The 15,505-nt window shown below is 36.5% G+C and overlaps 1 protein-coding gene across 2 annotated transcripts in view; it reads right to left on the bottom strand.

Annotated features, from left to right (window-relative positions):
* Nucleotides 1-6,989: 6,989 nt before the first annotated feature.
* Nucleotides 6,990-15,505, bottom strand: part of LOC144974573 (conserved oligomeric Golgi complex subunit 5-like) — a 31,303-nt gene continuing 22,787 nt past the window's right edge. Inside the window, exons 17-24 of one of the 2 annotated variants that reach the window (XR_013645765.1) lie at nucleotides 14,777-14,839; nucleotides 12,638-12,741; nucleotides 11,281-11,409; nucleotides 10,894-11,079; nucleotides 10,385-10,511; nucleotides 8,858-8,937; nucleotides 7,969-8,392; nucleotides 6,990-7,670 (exon numbers count right to left, since the gene is read on the bottom strand). Coding sequence is in view for 1 of the 2 variants with exons in the window: in XM_078917576.1 (XP_078773702.1) it covers nucleotides 8,281-8,392; nucleotides 8,858-8,937; nucleotides 10,385-10,511; nucleotides 10,894-11,079; nucleotides 11,281-11,409; nucleotides 12,638-12,741; nucleotides 14,777-14,839 (801 nt within the window). In the remaining variant the exon portion in view is untranslated. Of the gene's footprint in view, nucleotides 8,393-8,857; nucleotides 8,938-10,384; nucleotides 10,512-10,893; nucleotides 11,080-11,280; nucleotides 11,410-12,637; nucleotides 12,742-14,776; nucleotides 14,840-15,505 lie in introns of both variants that reach the window. The other variant, XM_078917576.1, reaches the window with a different exon arrangement.

Genomic DNA, 15,505 nt, shown 5'->3' with positions numbered 1-15,505 from the left:
CCTTACTAAGAGTTCTAAAAGTGTCCCAGTCCTGTTTTTGTTGGGCCATTTTGCTAAGTTGAAGCGACGTTGCTTTTGGCAGCAGCGTCTTATGGTTTTCACACTACTATGTTATGACGATCGACCCAATCAGCAAAGTCTGGTCCGCATTCGTGCACCGTCGCAAACCCGCTGGGCAGCATCGTCACAACACACCGTTCGACTAGATGCTCTGCCGTCTCGGGTTCTTGTCCACAGCGGGTACATATTGGACAGGTAGTAAGACCCCACCGATAAAGCGCACTGGCCGTGAGGCAGCTCCTCGACCGAAGCCGATTCGCAGCCACCCAATGTCTCCTCTTACTGGTATCAAAGCCTGGCAACTTCTCACCAAGCTTAGAGGAGGTAACGTCCCAATTGGAGGCTTGAAGTTGAGCTTGAGCTTCTGAGCTTTTTTCTTATATAGCGCAATATCCACTAAATGTGCTCAAAGCGCTTTACAAGGGGTCCCTGGTCAACAGCAACATTTAACATGTAGGACGGGACATGACGCCTGTTAGGCGATATTACAATTTTTCGGACAGAGGCAACGCTGTTAACGGCCAGGTACTCATTTTACACCTGAGTACGGTGAGAGAATGTGAGTAAAGAGCCTTTTCCAAGGACTCAACAATGCGTCGAGCGCGAGGCTCGAACCCAGGACCTTCCGATCCGAAAGCGAGTGTCATACCACTAGACCACATAGCCGCACTAATGCGTTTCGTGACATCCTAGGCAAGAGTTGCTTTCTACTTCCGATTTTGCTCGGGGTTGGTGAGCTTATTGACTGATTCCACGATGGTCGTCCGAAAAATCTCTCAATTTTTATTTATATCATGTAAATACGCTTCAACAGTCGTAACGTCACTTCCCTCGTAATGACGCATGGGGTAACTTAGCAACTGGCTGTAAACTATCGGAACAATGGCGGACGCCCTTATGAAATATTTCTCCGACGAGCATATTATAAGCGTATCCAGAGGAAAAAAAAAAACACATTATAAATCTGATCATGTTTTGACTTTTACACATTCTGACCACAAAACATATGAAACGTTCTAGCCAGCATGAAGAATAAATAGTACCGATTTTCTTTGCTTAGAACCACGATGGCCGCCGTTGTTGGGCGACGTGACATCAGATTATTGAATCCAATTTGCTTGGTTTTCAAAAGCTTCAACGTTGTCCTTAAGGCCATTCATTCATTATCCCGTTCATGTTTCCTTTTGAGTATACAAATACTTTACTCGATGGCTTTCGTCTGATTTGTAGTTTAGCTTTAATTTCGAATTTTGCAATGTAATGATCACTCATTCCTGGAAGAACTTGTATGCTTGTGTGCGGCTATGTGGTCTCGTGGTATGACACTCGCTTTCGGATCGGAAGGTCCTGGGTTCGAGCTTCGTGCTCGACGCATAGTTGAGTCCTTGGAAAAGGCTCTTTACTCACATTCTCTCACCGTACTCAGGTGTAAAATGAGTATCTGGCCGTACAACAGCGTTGTCTCTGTCCGAAAAAATTGTAACATCGCCTAACAGGCGTCATGTCTCATCCTAAATGTTAAATGTAGCTGTTGGCCATGGGACCCCTTGTAAAGCGCTTTGAGCACATTAAGTGGATATTGCTCTATATAAAAAAGCTCATTTTTAATGCTTAGGATGAGATCAAGATGTGTGGTGAGGATGATGTCAAGTGTGTTTTCTCCACGAGTTGGTTCCAACACTGTTTGGGTCATGTTGAAGTCCTAGACGATTTGAAGCATCTTTTCATATATTTGTTTGCCATATTGTGGATTTGATTTGATGCTTAGGTTTTCCCAGTTGATATCAGGGAGGTTGAGGTTGAAGTCTCCAGCAAGTACTATATTATGTGGCAGAGTGTTCCCATTATTGTAGATTTTTTACACTGATTCTTACAGTTATTCCATTACAATTATTCAGCTGGACGGTTGCCTATAAAGTATAAAGCCACCAAACAGGATTTCTCCTCCAGACATTGAAATGTTTGTCTAGATAATTTCGCAATTAGTGTTTGCATTTCTCTCGACTTAATGTTATATTACTTTCCACCGCTATTAACTCTCTCCTTACCAGCTATTTTCAGAATTTTACCCAAAACTTCATACTCACCCAACACAAAAATAGATTTTTCAAACAGATTAGCAACGAGTATATTCTATATTTTTTTCAGTAAAAAAATTAGCTCTGCAACACAGTGTAGAATTTTTATGGCTATAACTAAAACAAAATGAAATCAGAATAAGAAAATTGTTGGCTGCATTGTAACAAATGTGACGATTTTCCTATGGGTGGTAAGGAGAGGGTTAAGACGTCTCCTTCGCCTAGTACACGGTCCTTCCGGGAAAGTGGTGAGTCAAGGTAGTTGTCATTAATTATGGATTTGCTGTCATTATCTTTGTGTTAAGTGTGTTGCAATTAGAAGACTTGTATTGAAATCGAAGGACATGGAATGCTATTCTTTTATACTGGCATAACATCTTTATTCCTTCAATCTGACCGGAAAATCTTTACTTCGTATACATATATATCGATAAAGATGGCCACAGCCTGTCAAAGTCTTAAACCTGAGCCTTCTTTGGAGTTGTAGCGTATGTTCTAGTCTTAGAGCCAAGCTGGGGAGGGGGGAGGGGGTTATTTTTAACTTTCGGTTTTTAAAAATGCATATGTATATTTATTTTTTTTTTTTGGGGGGGGGGGGGGGGCTCAAATTGAAAGAAAATCATTTTGTCATTAATTGGCAGTTTAAACAATACGGTTGTCCTCCCAAAGCATGGCCTAATGGTATGCTTGAGATGAAACAACCAAATATGTGCTGTTTGAAAAAAAAAAATCAATATCCTCGATCCCAGTTATCGATAAAAAGTTTGATAGGTAATCAATACTTGATTTAAATGAATTAGAGAATTGAATGTCATGATGAAACTATGTTGTCATTGGGGGGGGGGGTGATTAAAGATCTTCCAGTATATTTTTTTCAGTTATAAAGATGATTAAGTGATCTTTATTAGAGTTCAAAATGATATTGTTCACTTTGCCCAAGTTGTAAAAAAATCAATATTGCTAATTATTCTGCTTGACTTGAGCGCTCCTTTTGATACAATTGATCATGACATGCTATTGCATCGCCTTAATCATGTTTTTAGATTCAATGGGCATATTGGTTCCGGTCCTATCGTTCCGACCGGGGTCAAACAGTAATGCTCAATAAGACTCAGTCTGGTGTAACTGAGTTGAAATATGGAGTTCCACAAGGATCAGTTCTTGGACCTCTACTCTTGATACACAGCCTCTTGGCAAAATTATTAATTCTTTATCAGTTGACTTCCATATGTTTGCCGATGACACACAGCTTTATGTACCTTTACCTGAGGATGATAAAGTTAGTGTGTCGCGGAAGGTTGAAGTTTGTATCAATGAAATTAAGAATTGGGTGGATATAAACAAATTGAAATTGAATGAAGAAAACACCGAGGTGCTGTGTATAAAGAAGAAATCTTGCATGAATAGTATCAAAATATATAAAATTGATGTAGCAGGTTGCAAAGGTTCTATTTCTAATTCCTATGTTGGCAACTGGGTGCATTTTTGATAATATTATATCCATGAATAATCATATCACCAAAATCATTCAGAGTTGTCACTACCATCTTAAAAACATTAGTCGTATTTGGTCTTTGATTGACACTGAAATCGCTAAAGTACCCTCTAAGTATTTGTTTCACAGCAAATCCTTCAGAGTGACTGCGCCTAGGTTGTGGAATTTCCTTTCATATAATACCAAAAACAGTGAAAATGTAGATACCTTTAACTCACTCAACCCTAACACCGACTATATCCGTAGTTTACCCGGGTTACTTTTACCCCATGCCTATTTATTTTACTTTTTTTTCCGAGACAAATTATAGGCGTAGTATCAAAGCTAATGTTTTTAGTTTTTACATGTAAATTGTAGTTGAATAAAACTATCTATGTACGTGCTCAATTTTTATAATTTTTTTCAAATTTTGAAAAGTAGCAAATGTCTCTAGGATTGAATGAGTTAAAGAGAAATTGAAAACCGAATTATTTAGAAGAGCTTATTTTGACAATTAATGTGCTTTATGTTTTAATTTAGGGTAGATGGTATAGCAATGTGTATGTAAAGAGTGTGCGTATGTGAATGTGGAGAAGTTGCCGTACGTGGGTTCGAGTTTACGGGTGTATGTGAGTAGGCGTGTTCGTGTGTATGATAGTTTATATAGTCTTGAGTTATTGTTAAGCTTGTCAGAAGATTAATGGGCGCCATAGAGAATACAGGATATAAGCATATTATTATTATTAAAAGTACCATTTCTATATTTATTCTTAAGATCTTAAGGGTGTTAAATGATTACCTTGCCGTTAACAGCGTTGTCACAGCCCGAATAACATTCATTGTAACCATCACTTAACAGGCGTCATGTCTCGTACCACTTGCCAAAAAAAAAAAAGAGCTTTATATAGAGCAATATCCACTAAATGTGCTCAAAGCGCTTTACAAGGGTCCCTGGTCAACAGCAACATTTAACATGTAGGACGGGACATGACGCCTGTTATGAGATATTACAATTTTTCGGACAAAGACAACGCTGTTAACGGCGAGGTACTCATATTACACCTGAGTACGGTGAAAGAATGTGAGTAAAGAGCCTTTTCCAAGGACTCAACAATGCGCCGAGCGCGAGGCTCGAACCCAGGACCTTCCGATCCGAAAGCGAGTGTCATACCACTAGACCACATAGCCGCACTTGCCAAGTGTTCTGTTGACTACGGGCCCGTTGTAAAGCGCTTTTATTGCCCATATTTCAAGTTAGTCTCTTTGATTTATCCATTCCAACCCGTTTTGTCACTCGGTATCTCATTTCAATGGGCCATTTCATTCAGTTTTGCCATGATTAAATCATAGCCATTATCGGTAATGGGAAGCAAAAACTTCGCAAGTCAATGCACATAGTGTCAGCAACACTAGCAACAACGCCTAGAGAATGGGGCTCGATAATGGCACAATCCACCCCCAATGGGTGGCTGTGAATCGGCTTAGGTTGAGGAGCTGCCTCACGGCAAGTGCGCTTAATCAGTGGGGACTTTCCACCTGTACCCCACATGGCAAGAACCCGAAACCGCAGAGCATCTAGTTGAACGGTGTGTTGTGACGATGCTCCCGGGCGGGTTCGCGACGGTACACGAGTGCGGACCGGACTTCGCTGATTGGGTCGATCGTCATCACATAGTAGTGTGAGAGTCATAAGAAGCTGCTGCTAACTCTAATGAGAACCAGACACAACGTTTGTTGCTTGGCGGGATCCGTGTCATGTGACCAGATTGTAACAAAAATAAAATAATTAAATAAATAAAATAGGAAACAAATAAATTATGATAGAATAATTTTGGGCTCCTTCTGTAAAGTAAAATAAGCTACTCAAATTCAATAAACCTTGCCTTGTAAAGCGCTTTGAGCACATTTAGTGGATATTGCGCTATAAAGCTCAATTTAAATTTTATTTGTCGAAAATGAAAAAGTTGATTTGGCAGCAAAACTTAGTGAGTATTTTGCTTGAATGCATACCATCAATAGTTTTATAGATTTATTATGTATCATTCTAACCGAAGGTTGATTTATTGAGAGTAATTTTGATTTGTATGCATGGTGATGTTTCAACTATCTAAACAGATTTGACCGAATCGAATTGTTAAATAAAATAAATTTCAAACTTTGTACAGTGCACTTGAAGACATCGTGTTCAACGCATTTAACGATGTTTCTGTTATTCAGTCGATATCCATCACTGTCTATAGCCATGTACTCATTCACACCCGAGTTGAGTTGAGTAATAATTGTAAGGTGCCTTACCCAAGGACTAAATGTTAGAGCAAAATATTGTCACAAATTCAGCCACTGACCATACTCGACGTTGCTTGAGTTTACAACAAGTTGAGACACTGCACCCCTGAGCCAGGAAACACCAGGTCAGTATTATTAAGGGTTTTAATGGTTTTAAGGCGTTTGAAACACATTTGGGTAATTTAAACAAGAGTAAAAAAAAAATCCCAACAAAAACGGGATAGTAAGAAAAAAAGTCTAAATTTATTAAAATAAAGTAAGACAAAGGGGCATGGTTCAAATATGGAACAGATGTAGATTCCAAGAGCACATTATTAGTGTATTTAGTTTGAGATTACCTAAAAGTCTCATCCAGACACAAGCATATGATCCCACCAAGAGGAATATACTCAAATGCTTACAAAACGTGATTTATTCAAAACCTTTTAAAAAAAAAAGTATTACAGTACATTACAGAGATGATTTACAATTAAAAATATCATCTCCCAAAACTATAACTCTATATTTGACTGTTTCCTCTCAGCGAAGGATTCCGGCAAGAGCCAGGACAAACCAAATAATCTCATTCCAAGACAAAAGATAGAAAGCAAATCGGAAAACAGATATAGGGGGAAAGAAGAAGACATAGCAATAGACTTCAACAGTCATGACGTCACTTCCCTCGTAATGACGCATGGTAACTTAGTAACTGGCTCTTAACTATCGGAACGATGGCGAACGCCCTGATGAAATAATATTTCTCCGACGAGCATAAAAGTGTATCCAGATATAAATGTAATCTTGTTTTGACTTTTATACATTCTGATCACATGACATATGAAAAGTTCTAGCCAGCATGATGAATAAAAAGCACCGATTTTCTTTGTTTAGAACCATGCTGCTCGCCGTTGCTGGGCGACGTGACGTCAGACTTTTTAATCCAATTGACCTCCTGGCCACCGTGGGAGGTCGTAGGTCGCCACCCAGGTGGTGAGTATTCTAGCACATTGGATGTTCCACGACAGAAGAGTTTATAATAATGGCTGTGGTTGCAGAGATTACCTTTATTTCTCTCCAAAAATAAAAATAATCTTGATAAATCTAACACAAGCTTTTGATTGTTTTCCCAAATTTATTGGAACCTTCAAGATATTTCATAGAAAATAGCTTCAAAAATTACAACATATGGATATATTAAATAACATATATCTATTTATCACATTTTTCAAAAAAAAAAAAAATAAAATAAAATAAAAAAAGAAAGAAAGAACAGAAAAGAAAAGAAACCCCAACAAACAAAAACTAAAAAAAAAAAGAAAACAAGAAAAAAGACTAAATAAAAAACAAAAAACAAAAACAAAACCCCAAATTAATGTCAATGAGAGATAAATAAATCTTATGGCCCAGTGACGACAGTAAAATTTCTAAAGTTTCTGTGAACACTTTATTATTTATCACAATAATAACGTGAAGTTGTTTTTGTTTCCCACATAAGAAAGACTCAAACATGAATCGATAAGGATTTATCTACAAGAAAATTCATCTTTTAATGTGTTAAACTGTATTTAATTGATATAAATTATGTAAGTCATCTAAAATATAACTCCTCATTTGTTTAAAATCAATTAACATTAATTTTTCTTTTTTTTTTTTTAAATCCCAAGTGCTTAGCATTAATCAATAGTTCAATCTTCAACTTTCATTCACAAATACTTCAAAAAGTGAATCTAAAAGTTGAAATTATTTGGAATATGAAATTTTACTTTCTAGCTACCTAAGAATTAATATCAGTGCTGATGGTGACAAAAAGTGAAAAAGTAGGAAAATGTTGAACTATTGCCTTTAAGCCCCATTTTTACTGCACTAAACCCCAATTTCAGAGCAATTGGGATGATAGACTATCATTGATACTCAAGCTAACTTCTAGAGAGTGGGAAACTGCACCTGTGTGTTCCACCACACATCAACTATCTCATTGCTAGCATATTGTTTCGAGAAAAAGTAATTTTTAGAAGGAGGAAATTCCTCCTCTGGACTCCAAAATCGCGGATTTCCGCGGATCCGAGGAAAACCATCAGCACTATAATATGCTTTCAGCTTATTAAACAAAAAAAAAAGCTGTCACAAGTCTCATACTTCTGGTAAGGAATTCACTTTTCACCATCTAAACTGTCCCAACATTCAATGCTGTTTCAAGTCGATGGGTCACATTTGTGATCGTGACAACTTATCACATTTTGTTTTGAAAGAAAAAAAATGAGAGAGACTGAGAAATTGACTATTTTTCCATTTCCTCGCAATTTCTTTAGCGGATTGAGTTGTTGATATAATTCATTACTGAAGGTTTATGGCTTAAATTAACAGATAAATAATTTGAACACTAAAGGATAGATCATTCATTCCCTATGAACCCTGCAGACCCCTCTGTAATAATTCTAGCATAACAGGATAAACCGCCACGTACTCCTTCCCTTGTTTTTGACGGACAACCTTTGCATAAGCTTCCAGCGTACCCCTGTCAACAAACAATAAAAAAATTAATTAATAACAGATCAAAAGATCAATTGAGCAGAAGAAATGTTCAACAAAGAATAATAATAAGCTTGCATTTTCTTCTGATATAATTGAAATATCAACAAAAACAACAACAAAATTAAAAAAAAAAAAATAATAATAACTCTATATCTAAGGTAAAAAAACAAAACAGAAACAAGCAAAAGAAAACAAAATACTGGAAGAAAAGCATTCACAATATATTGAATTTAAAAGTTAAAATTCTTGATGTTTTTCATGTGTTTTCCGCATCATACAATATTTTTTTAAAGAGCAAAACAAAAATAAAAACACACACACAAAAAATATGCCTCAAACATAATCCTACAATTTGCTTTTCCCTTTCTTTTTTTTTTTCTCCACTCATCTACTTCAGTGTGTAAAACAAAATGAATTCTTTTTTAAACAGGAAATCAGAATTTCTTACTTGATAATCTGTAGTCGATTTGCCTCTGAGGGGTGATCATCCAACCATTGGGAGTACCGGCTGACAGACCAATCAGATACCTGGAAATTTGACAAAAATGATCAACGCTAAATTAATTAATCTTATAAATTACAGATTTCAATATTTTTCTTCTTATAAAGTGAAGTTTCCAATGACTCTGATGGGACAGCTCCCGCCTCATGGGTTAATTAAAATGATATTGAAATGAAATTATCTTTATTAATCTCAAAGGAGAATAATTTTTTGGGTCTAGGTAGTAATAGGAAAACTGGAATAACCCAGTCATCAACTGCGGTGCAGCACCTGCAAAGTGAGCTTATGTAAGATGACTTGATCAAGATCACACATCATGGTGGAGGGAATCTAACTCTCCACCCTCTGGTTATGAAGTATGAACCATATCGCTGTGAGTGCCACACAGCCCCAAAAGGGGTGCAGTCGACGTTTATTGGGGTCCCCTAGCCTATGTAAACCTAGCAATAATTAGGTGGCTGGGTTTGTTAGCTCTGGCAGAAAGTACATTGTGATAAACTGGCCATCCAATCCAAACAGCAGTGAGTATGTGTTACTGTCTGTCTGTGTAATGTTAGAGAAACAAGGCTTAACTCTGCTCCGTGAGTCTTGGGTCTCTAAAGGACTAAACCCCACTGTAGAATATCTCAATTTTCACACTGGTATAAAGGACTAAACGTAGAATATCTCAATTTTCACACTGGTATAAAGGACTAAATGTAGAATCTCTCAATTTTTACATTGGTATAAAGGACTAAATGTAGAATCTCTCAATTTTTACATTGGTATAAAGGACTAAATGTAGAATCTCTCAATTTTTACATTGGTATAAAGAACTAAACATAGAATCTCTAAATTTTCACACTGGTATAAAGGACTAAAGGTAGAATGTCTCAATTTTCACACATAAAGGACTAAAGGTAGAATCTCTCAATTTTCACACATAAAGGACTAAAGGTAGAATCTCTCAATTTTTACATTGGTATAAAGGACTAAATGTAGAATCTCTCAATTTTTACATTGGTATAAAGAACTAAACATAGAATCTCTAAATTTTCACACTGGTATAAAGGACTAAAGGTAGAATGTCTCAATTTTCACACATAAAGGACTAAAGGTAGAATCTCTCAATTTTCACACATAAAGGACTAAAGGTAGAATGTCTCAATTTTCACACATAAAGGACTAAAGGTAGAATCTCTCAATTTTCACACATAAAGGACTAAAGGTAGAATGTCTCAATTTTCACACATAAAGGACTAAAGGTAGAATCTCGCAATTTTCACACTGGTATAAAGGACTAAACATAGAATTTCTCAATTTTCACACTGGTATAAAGGACTAAAGGTAGAATGTCTCAATTTTCACACTGGTATAAAGGACTAAAGGTATAATAATGTTTGAATTTAAAGTCAAAATGATCAGAACAATTTATTTTATTTTATTTGGGGGGGGGGGGGGGGGGGGGGGGGGGGGGTGACTTTAAATTTTTACCTGATGAGGAGATTTCAGTTCAGGGGGTGCCCTTGCAAACAGGAAGTGGATAGCTGTGCTGATGGGAATGATGTCACCTATGGCAGAGCTCTGGGCAATATGCTCTGTTGTCTGGAACAGTAAGGGTCTAAGATAGGGAAGAAAACAAATATTGTAAAGAGAATATCAAACTATTAAACAACCCACAATTAATCGGTACCATCGACACAAGTAGAATCTATAAGAGGTGCGCTCTAGTACATGACGATAAACCTTAATTAATAGAAAATACTGGGTAGCTGCAAATAGACTACGGTCAAAACATACAATAACAGCTGCCAAAATGTACAAATGAGGGCTCCAAGAATCACCGACATGCCCAAACAAAAACAAACCAGCAAACAATACAAAACAATAAATAACATACTAACGCCCCCCCCCCCCCCCATAAAAAAACAAAAAAAACAAACAAAAAAACAAAACAAAAAAAATAACGAAAAGCATAATACATCTATTAAGCTGTCTCATACCTGAAAGCTCTGAGCATCCTATAATTCTGTCCCAAATCAGCAAGTCGACGACAAAAGGGAGAAATTGCAAGCTCCATCTGGGCAAAGTCTGCAGCCATTCGGAGCTTTCCTCCTTCTCCTAATGGACGCACCAAGCTGGCATGACGGACAAACAAGTGGACACAGCGACCAGCCATAGTCTGAATACTGGAAATTTACATTAACATTGAAGCATGAGAACTTCATACAAATCTATAATAGTGATAATAATATTAATAACAACAATAATAATAATAATAATAATAATAATAATAATAATAATAATAATAATAATAATAATAATAATAATAATAATAATAATAATATAATATATATATTATTATTATTATTATTATTATAGAATCGTACCTGTCAAAGATGAAATCTGTACATTTGAATGGAGTGAGGTAGTCATTGTAACACCTCATGATGAAATTCTGTAATTCTTTCATGTAAAGAGAACACGGTGCTTCTGTCTCGTTGCCAGTGGGGGCAGGACTAATGGGGACAAACAACAACAACAGACAGAAGAAAGAAATAGTGGTAAAGTAATGAATATGTATTTGTTTACCATGTACTCAGACCTGCCAACCCTTCACATTCCAAAAGTGGAATCAGAAAGCCTGAAAATAGGAATTTGAGACAAGAAATAGAAATTTCAGCTTTTTAACCCCCCCCCCCCCCCCCCCCCCTCTTCACCTTTATTCAAACTCTTACCATGATCGTCATTTTTTTTTTTGAAAATTGCAATTTTAGAGACAATGACGGAATAGTACAAAAAGGAAGAGTGAAAATAGGAATGATTCCACCAAAAGTGGAAGGGTTGGCAGGTATGGTGTACTCAAAATATCATTAAACAAAAACAAAAAATAATCATATGATATATTTCATACTGAATACCAAGCTGCTGTCGACTGTAAAAAGTATTGAATAAAAATGTATAAAACAGCTATTCAAAAGCAAAAAATACTGAATACAGAATGTTATGAGTTCGAAACCCTTCCTCACCCTACAATAATTAAAACGACACATCAAGATCTATTCTATCTAACATAAAACAAGAGGTTCTCTAATCAGCTGTGTAAGGTGTAACATCCAAGATAATCTACCTATTCTATCTAACATAAAACAAGATGTTTCCTAATCAGCTGTGTAAGGTGTAACATCCAAGATAATCTACCTATTCTATCTAACATAAAACAAGAGGTTTCCTAATCAGTTGTGTAAGGTGTAACATCCAAGATAATCTATCTATTCTATCTAACATAAAACAAAAGGTTTCCTAATCAGTTGTGTAAGGTGTAACATCCAAGATAATCTATCTATTCTATCTAACATAAAACAGTGCTGGTGGTTTTCCTCGGATCCGCGGAAATCCGCGATTTTTGTGTCAGAGGAGGAATTTCCTCCTTTAAAAAAATGGCACTTTCCTCAATCAAATTTTCTGGCTTTGAGAGATTTGATGTGTTGTGGAACTGGTGCATGGTGCAGTTTCCCCACTATCCAGAAGATAGCTAGAGTAGTTTATCATCTCAATGGCTCTAAAAGTGGGGGTTTGTGAAGTAAACATGTGGCGGAAAGAACACCATTCATAATTTTCCTCCTTTTTCTCTTTTTGTCACCATCAGCACTGATAAAACAAGAGGTTTCCTAAACAGCTGTGTAAGGTGTAACATCCAAGACAATCCATCTATTCTATCTAACATAAAACAAGAGGTTTTCCTACCCAGAGAAGTCCTCTTGGTGAATGGTGAGTATGATGGCTTCAAGAGCATCTGAGATGGAGGAAAGAAGAGGCTGGATGGCAGCACTCATTAGAGACACGATGCCCTGCAAGGTATTGGAGATGGTGGAATTTGGGGGGGGGGGGGGGGGATGTATAAAAAGAATTTATCAACATTTAACTCTTTCAGCGCTGAGGCTATATTCGCATTTGCGTCACAAAATGGCTGACACCTGATTGAGGCAGCATGAGAATGACAAGCTAAGACAAAGCGACATTCAAATTCGGCGCAAAATCTCAATTAAAATACACCCCCCCCCCCATCCCTCCCTAGGCCAATTGAATGTTCTGATGACAGAAATGATACCATTGGTTCAATTTATAGTACTTTTGTAGAAAGTAGGATTGGATTACATTAATGTTTTTGCCTTTCAAGACAGGCTGCACTGTGCGGTCAATGGCCAGTTGAACAGATTCTGCTCTGGCTGCACAGTGTGGCCAATGGCGCTGAAAGAGTTAAGTTTTCAATACTTTATTCCTTAGGTATGATCTCATGCAAATGAAACTGTTTGACTGGATCAGCCTAACTCTAGCGATATGGAAATCTTAACAAATGGTAGTTTAAAGGGACAACATCACTATTTTCTATAAAATTACTAGGAATTAAAAGGTCTTAGCTTTAATCTCCTGTAACGGGAGGCTGATTTTGTATGAACTTATTGGTGAGGTGTGGTTTTATTGATCTACAGTAAAAAAAAAAAATATTAAAAAAAAAAAATCTACGGGATATTGGCAAATGATATCAAGAGGTGAAGAAAAATGACCCTGCCCTGCAATCAACGCAGACCACAATGTTTACGCCACCATCACTAATATCTTCAAATTCAATGACTAAAACCCAGCAACACCATCATCTTCTTCAATCTGGTCCATCAGCACTTCAAAGAGCGCTGATATAAAAAATAGAGCTTTATATAGCGCAATATCCACTAAATGTGCTCAAAGCGCTTTACAAGGGGTCCCTGGTCAACAGCAACATTTAACGTGTAGGACGGGGCATGCCGCCTGTTAGGCGATATTACAATTTTTCGGACGAAAGACAAAGCTGTTAACGGCCAGGTACTCTTTTTACACTGGAGTACGGTGAGAGAATGTGAGTAAAGAGCCTTTTCCAAAGACTCAACTATGCACCGAGCACGAGGCTCGAACCCATGACTTTCCGATCCGAAAGCGAGTGTCTTACCACTAGACCACATAGCCGCACAATAAACAATAAATCAAAGTAATACTAAGCTGCTAGAAGCTGTAGACTGTAAAAAGTAAAAAACAAAAATTAATATAACAAACTTCAAACACAGAACAAAATACCAAAACACAGAATGTTTCGAGCTCAAAACCTTTCTTCAGCCAATTTGTAAAAAAATAATACGAATAGAAATACCTCACCTATAAATCAGGTAAACGGCAGAGAAGTATTTGGCACATCTTGGAATGTAAACAAATAGAAGTGTTCGCTTCTTGTTTAACCATCTCCTTACCAACTATAGGAAAATCGTCACATTCGTCACGATACAACCAACATTTTTCTTATTCAAATTTCTTTTGTCCATCCTAACATTTAAAGAAAATGAACAGAGTGTTGTAGAGCATGTTTTGCTAAAGAAACTATGTCTTGCAAGAATTTTACTGCTATTGTGTCTGAGTGATAAAAAAACTATTTTAGTGTTAAGTGGGTGTGACGTTTTGGGGAAAATACTGAAAATGGGTGGTAAGGAGAGAGTTAAGAGCTTCTTGTTTACTTACAGAAAGGACGTGCCAGATATTTCTCTGCCGCCTATCTGGCTTTTAAGTGAGGTATTCATTGTTTTTATTGCGTTTGTTGTTGGCTGAAGAAGGGTTTTGAGCCTGAAACGGTCCATGTCTGGTATTTTGTTCTCTTTTGAAGTTGTTCTAATCATTTTTGTTTTTAACAATATAAAACATATTGACATTGACATATTAATAGAATTTGTCGTTGCTTTCTCTTTTTAAAAAATTATTCTCATATGTTGACATTCTACAATCGTCACCGTGATGTTGATATATCTATCCTACTCTGTACTAAATGGTACGTTATAAAGCAGGTAAATAGAATAGACTAACCTGGAGAGTATTTGAAGCACTTTCAATGGCATCTTTGGGCAGGCTCGTCATATTATTCAAAACCTGGGAGGGTAGATGAAAAGAGTCTGAGAGATATGTGCTAGTAAGTTATTATATCGTTATTATCATTATTATTATTATTATTATTATTGTTATTATTAGTATCATTATTATCAAGCCTAGTCTGATAGCATTTTAAAGATCTTTCATCAAAACATAAATCTCTAAAAATACTTTTGTACCAATTAGAGGCAATATCATAAAGTTTACACGTTTAACATTCTACATGTAAGATTTCTCCAACATGAGAAAAAGTAAGAAGCTTGTCTAACTTAATATTTGCTACATTGAATGACATAATTAGTCGGATGGTGAAAAGGTTTGAACTGAGATATTGCCAAGTTTAGTTTTTATCCAAAATGAGTTCTTGTCATAAATGATTAAACCAACCCTTTTTGTACATCTTCGGGAAATATCAAAGCTTAATTTCACTTCTAAATATTCTTCTTACAGCTAGTCAAGTTGAAAAAGTATGAATTTGAGAAAAGCTGCTGGATGCCTTTCCCATACATCTGACCATAACTTCATGAAAAATCATCCGATTTACTTCCAACAAATATTAAAATGCTCTGGGGAGCATATTCTTTCAGAATTTTTTTTTTCAAAATGCAAATCCAAAATTTTCATCTTCCGACTGATTATGTCATGCACTGACACATTAAGCATGAT

The sequence above is a fragment of the Berghia stephanieae genome, chromosome 6 (genome assembly GCF_034508935.2).
Source record: "Berghia stephanieae isolate SIO BIC M18660-M18661 chromosome 6, UCSD_Bste_1.3, whole genome shotgun sequence".
NCBI lineage: Eukaryota > Metazoa > Mollusca > Gastropoda > Nudibranchia > Aeolidiidae > Berghia > Berghia stephanieae.
Note: the sequence above shows the minus strand (reverse complement) of the source record. Positions and strands in the feature narration are given on the sequence as shown.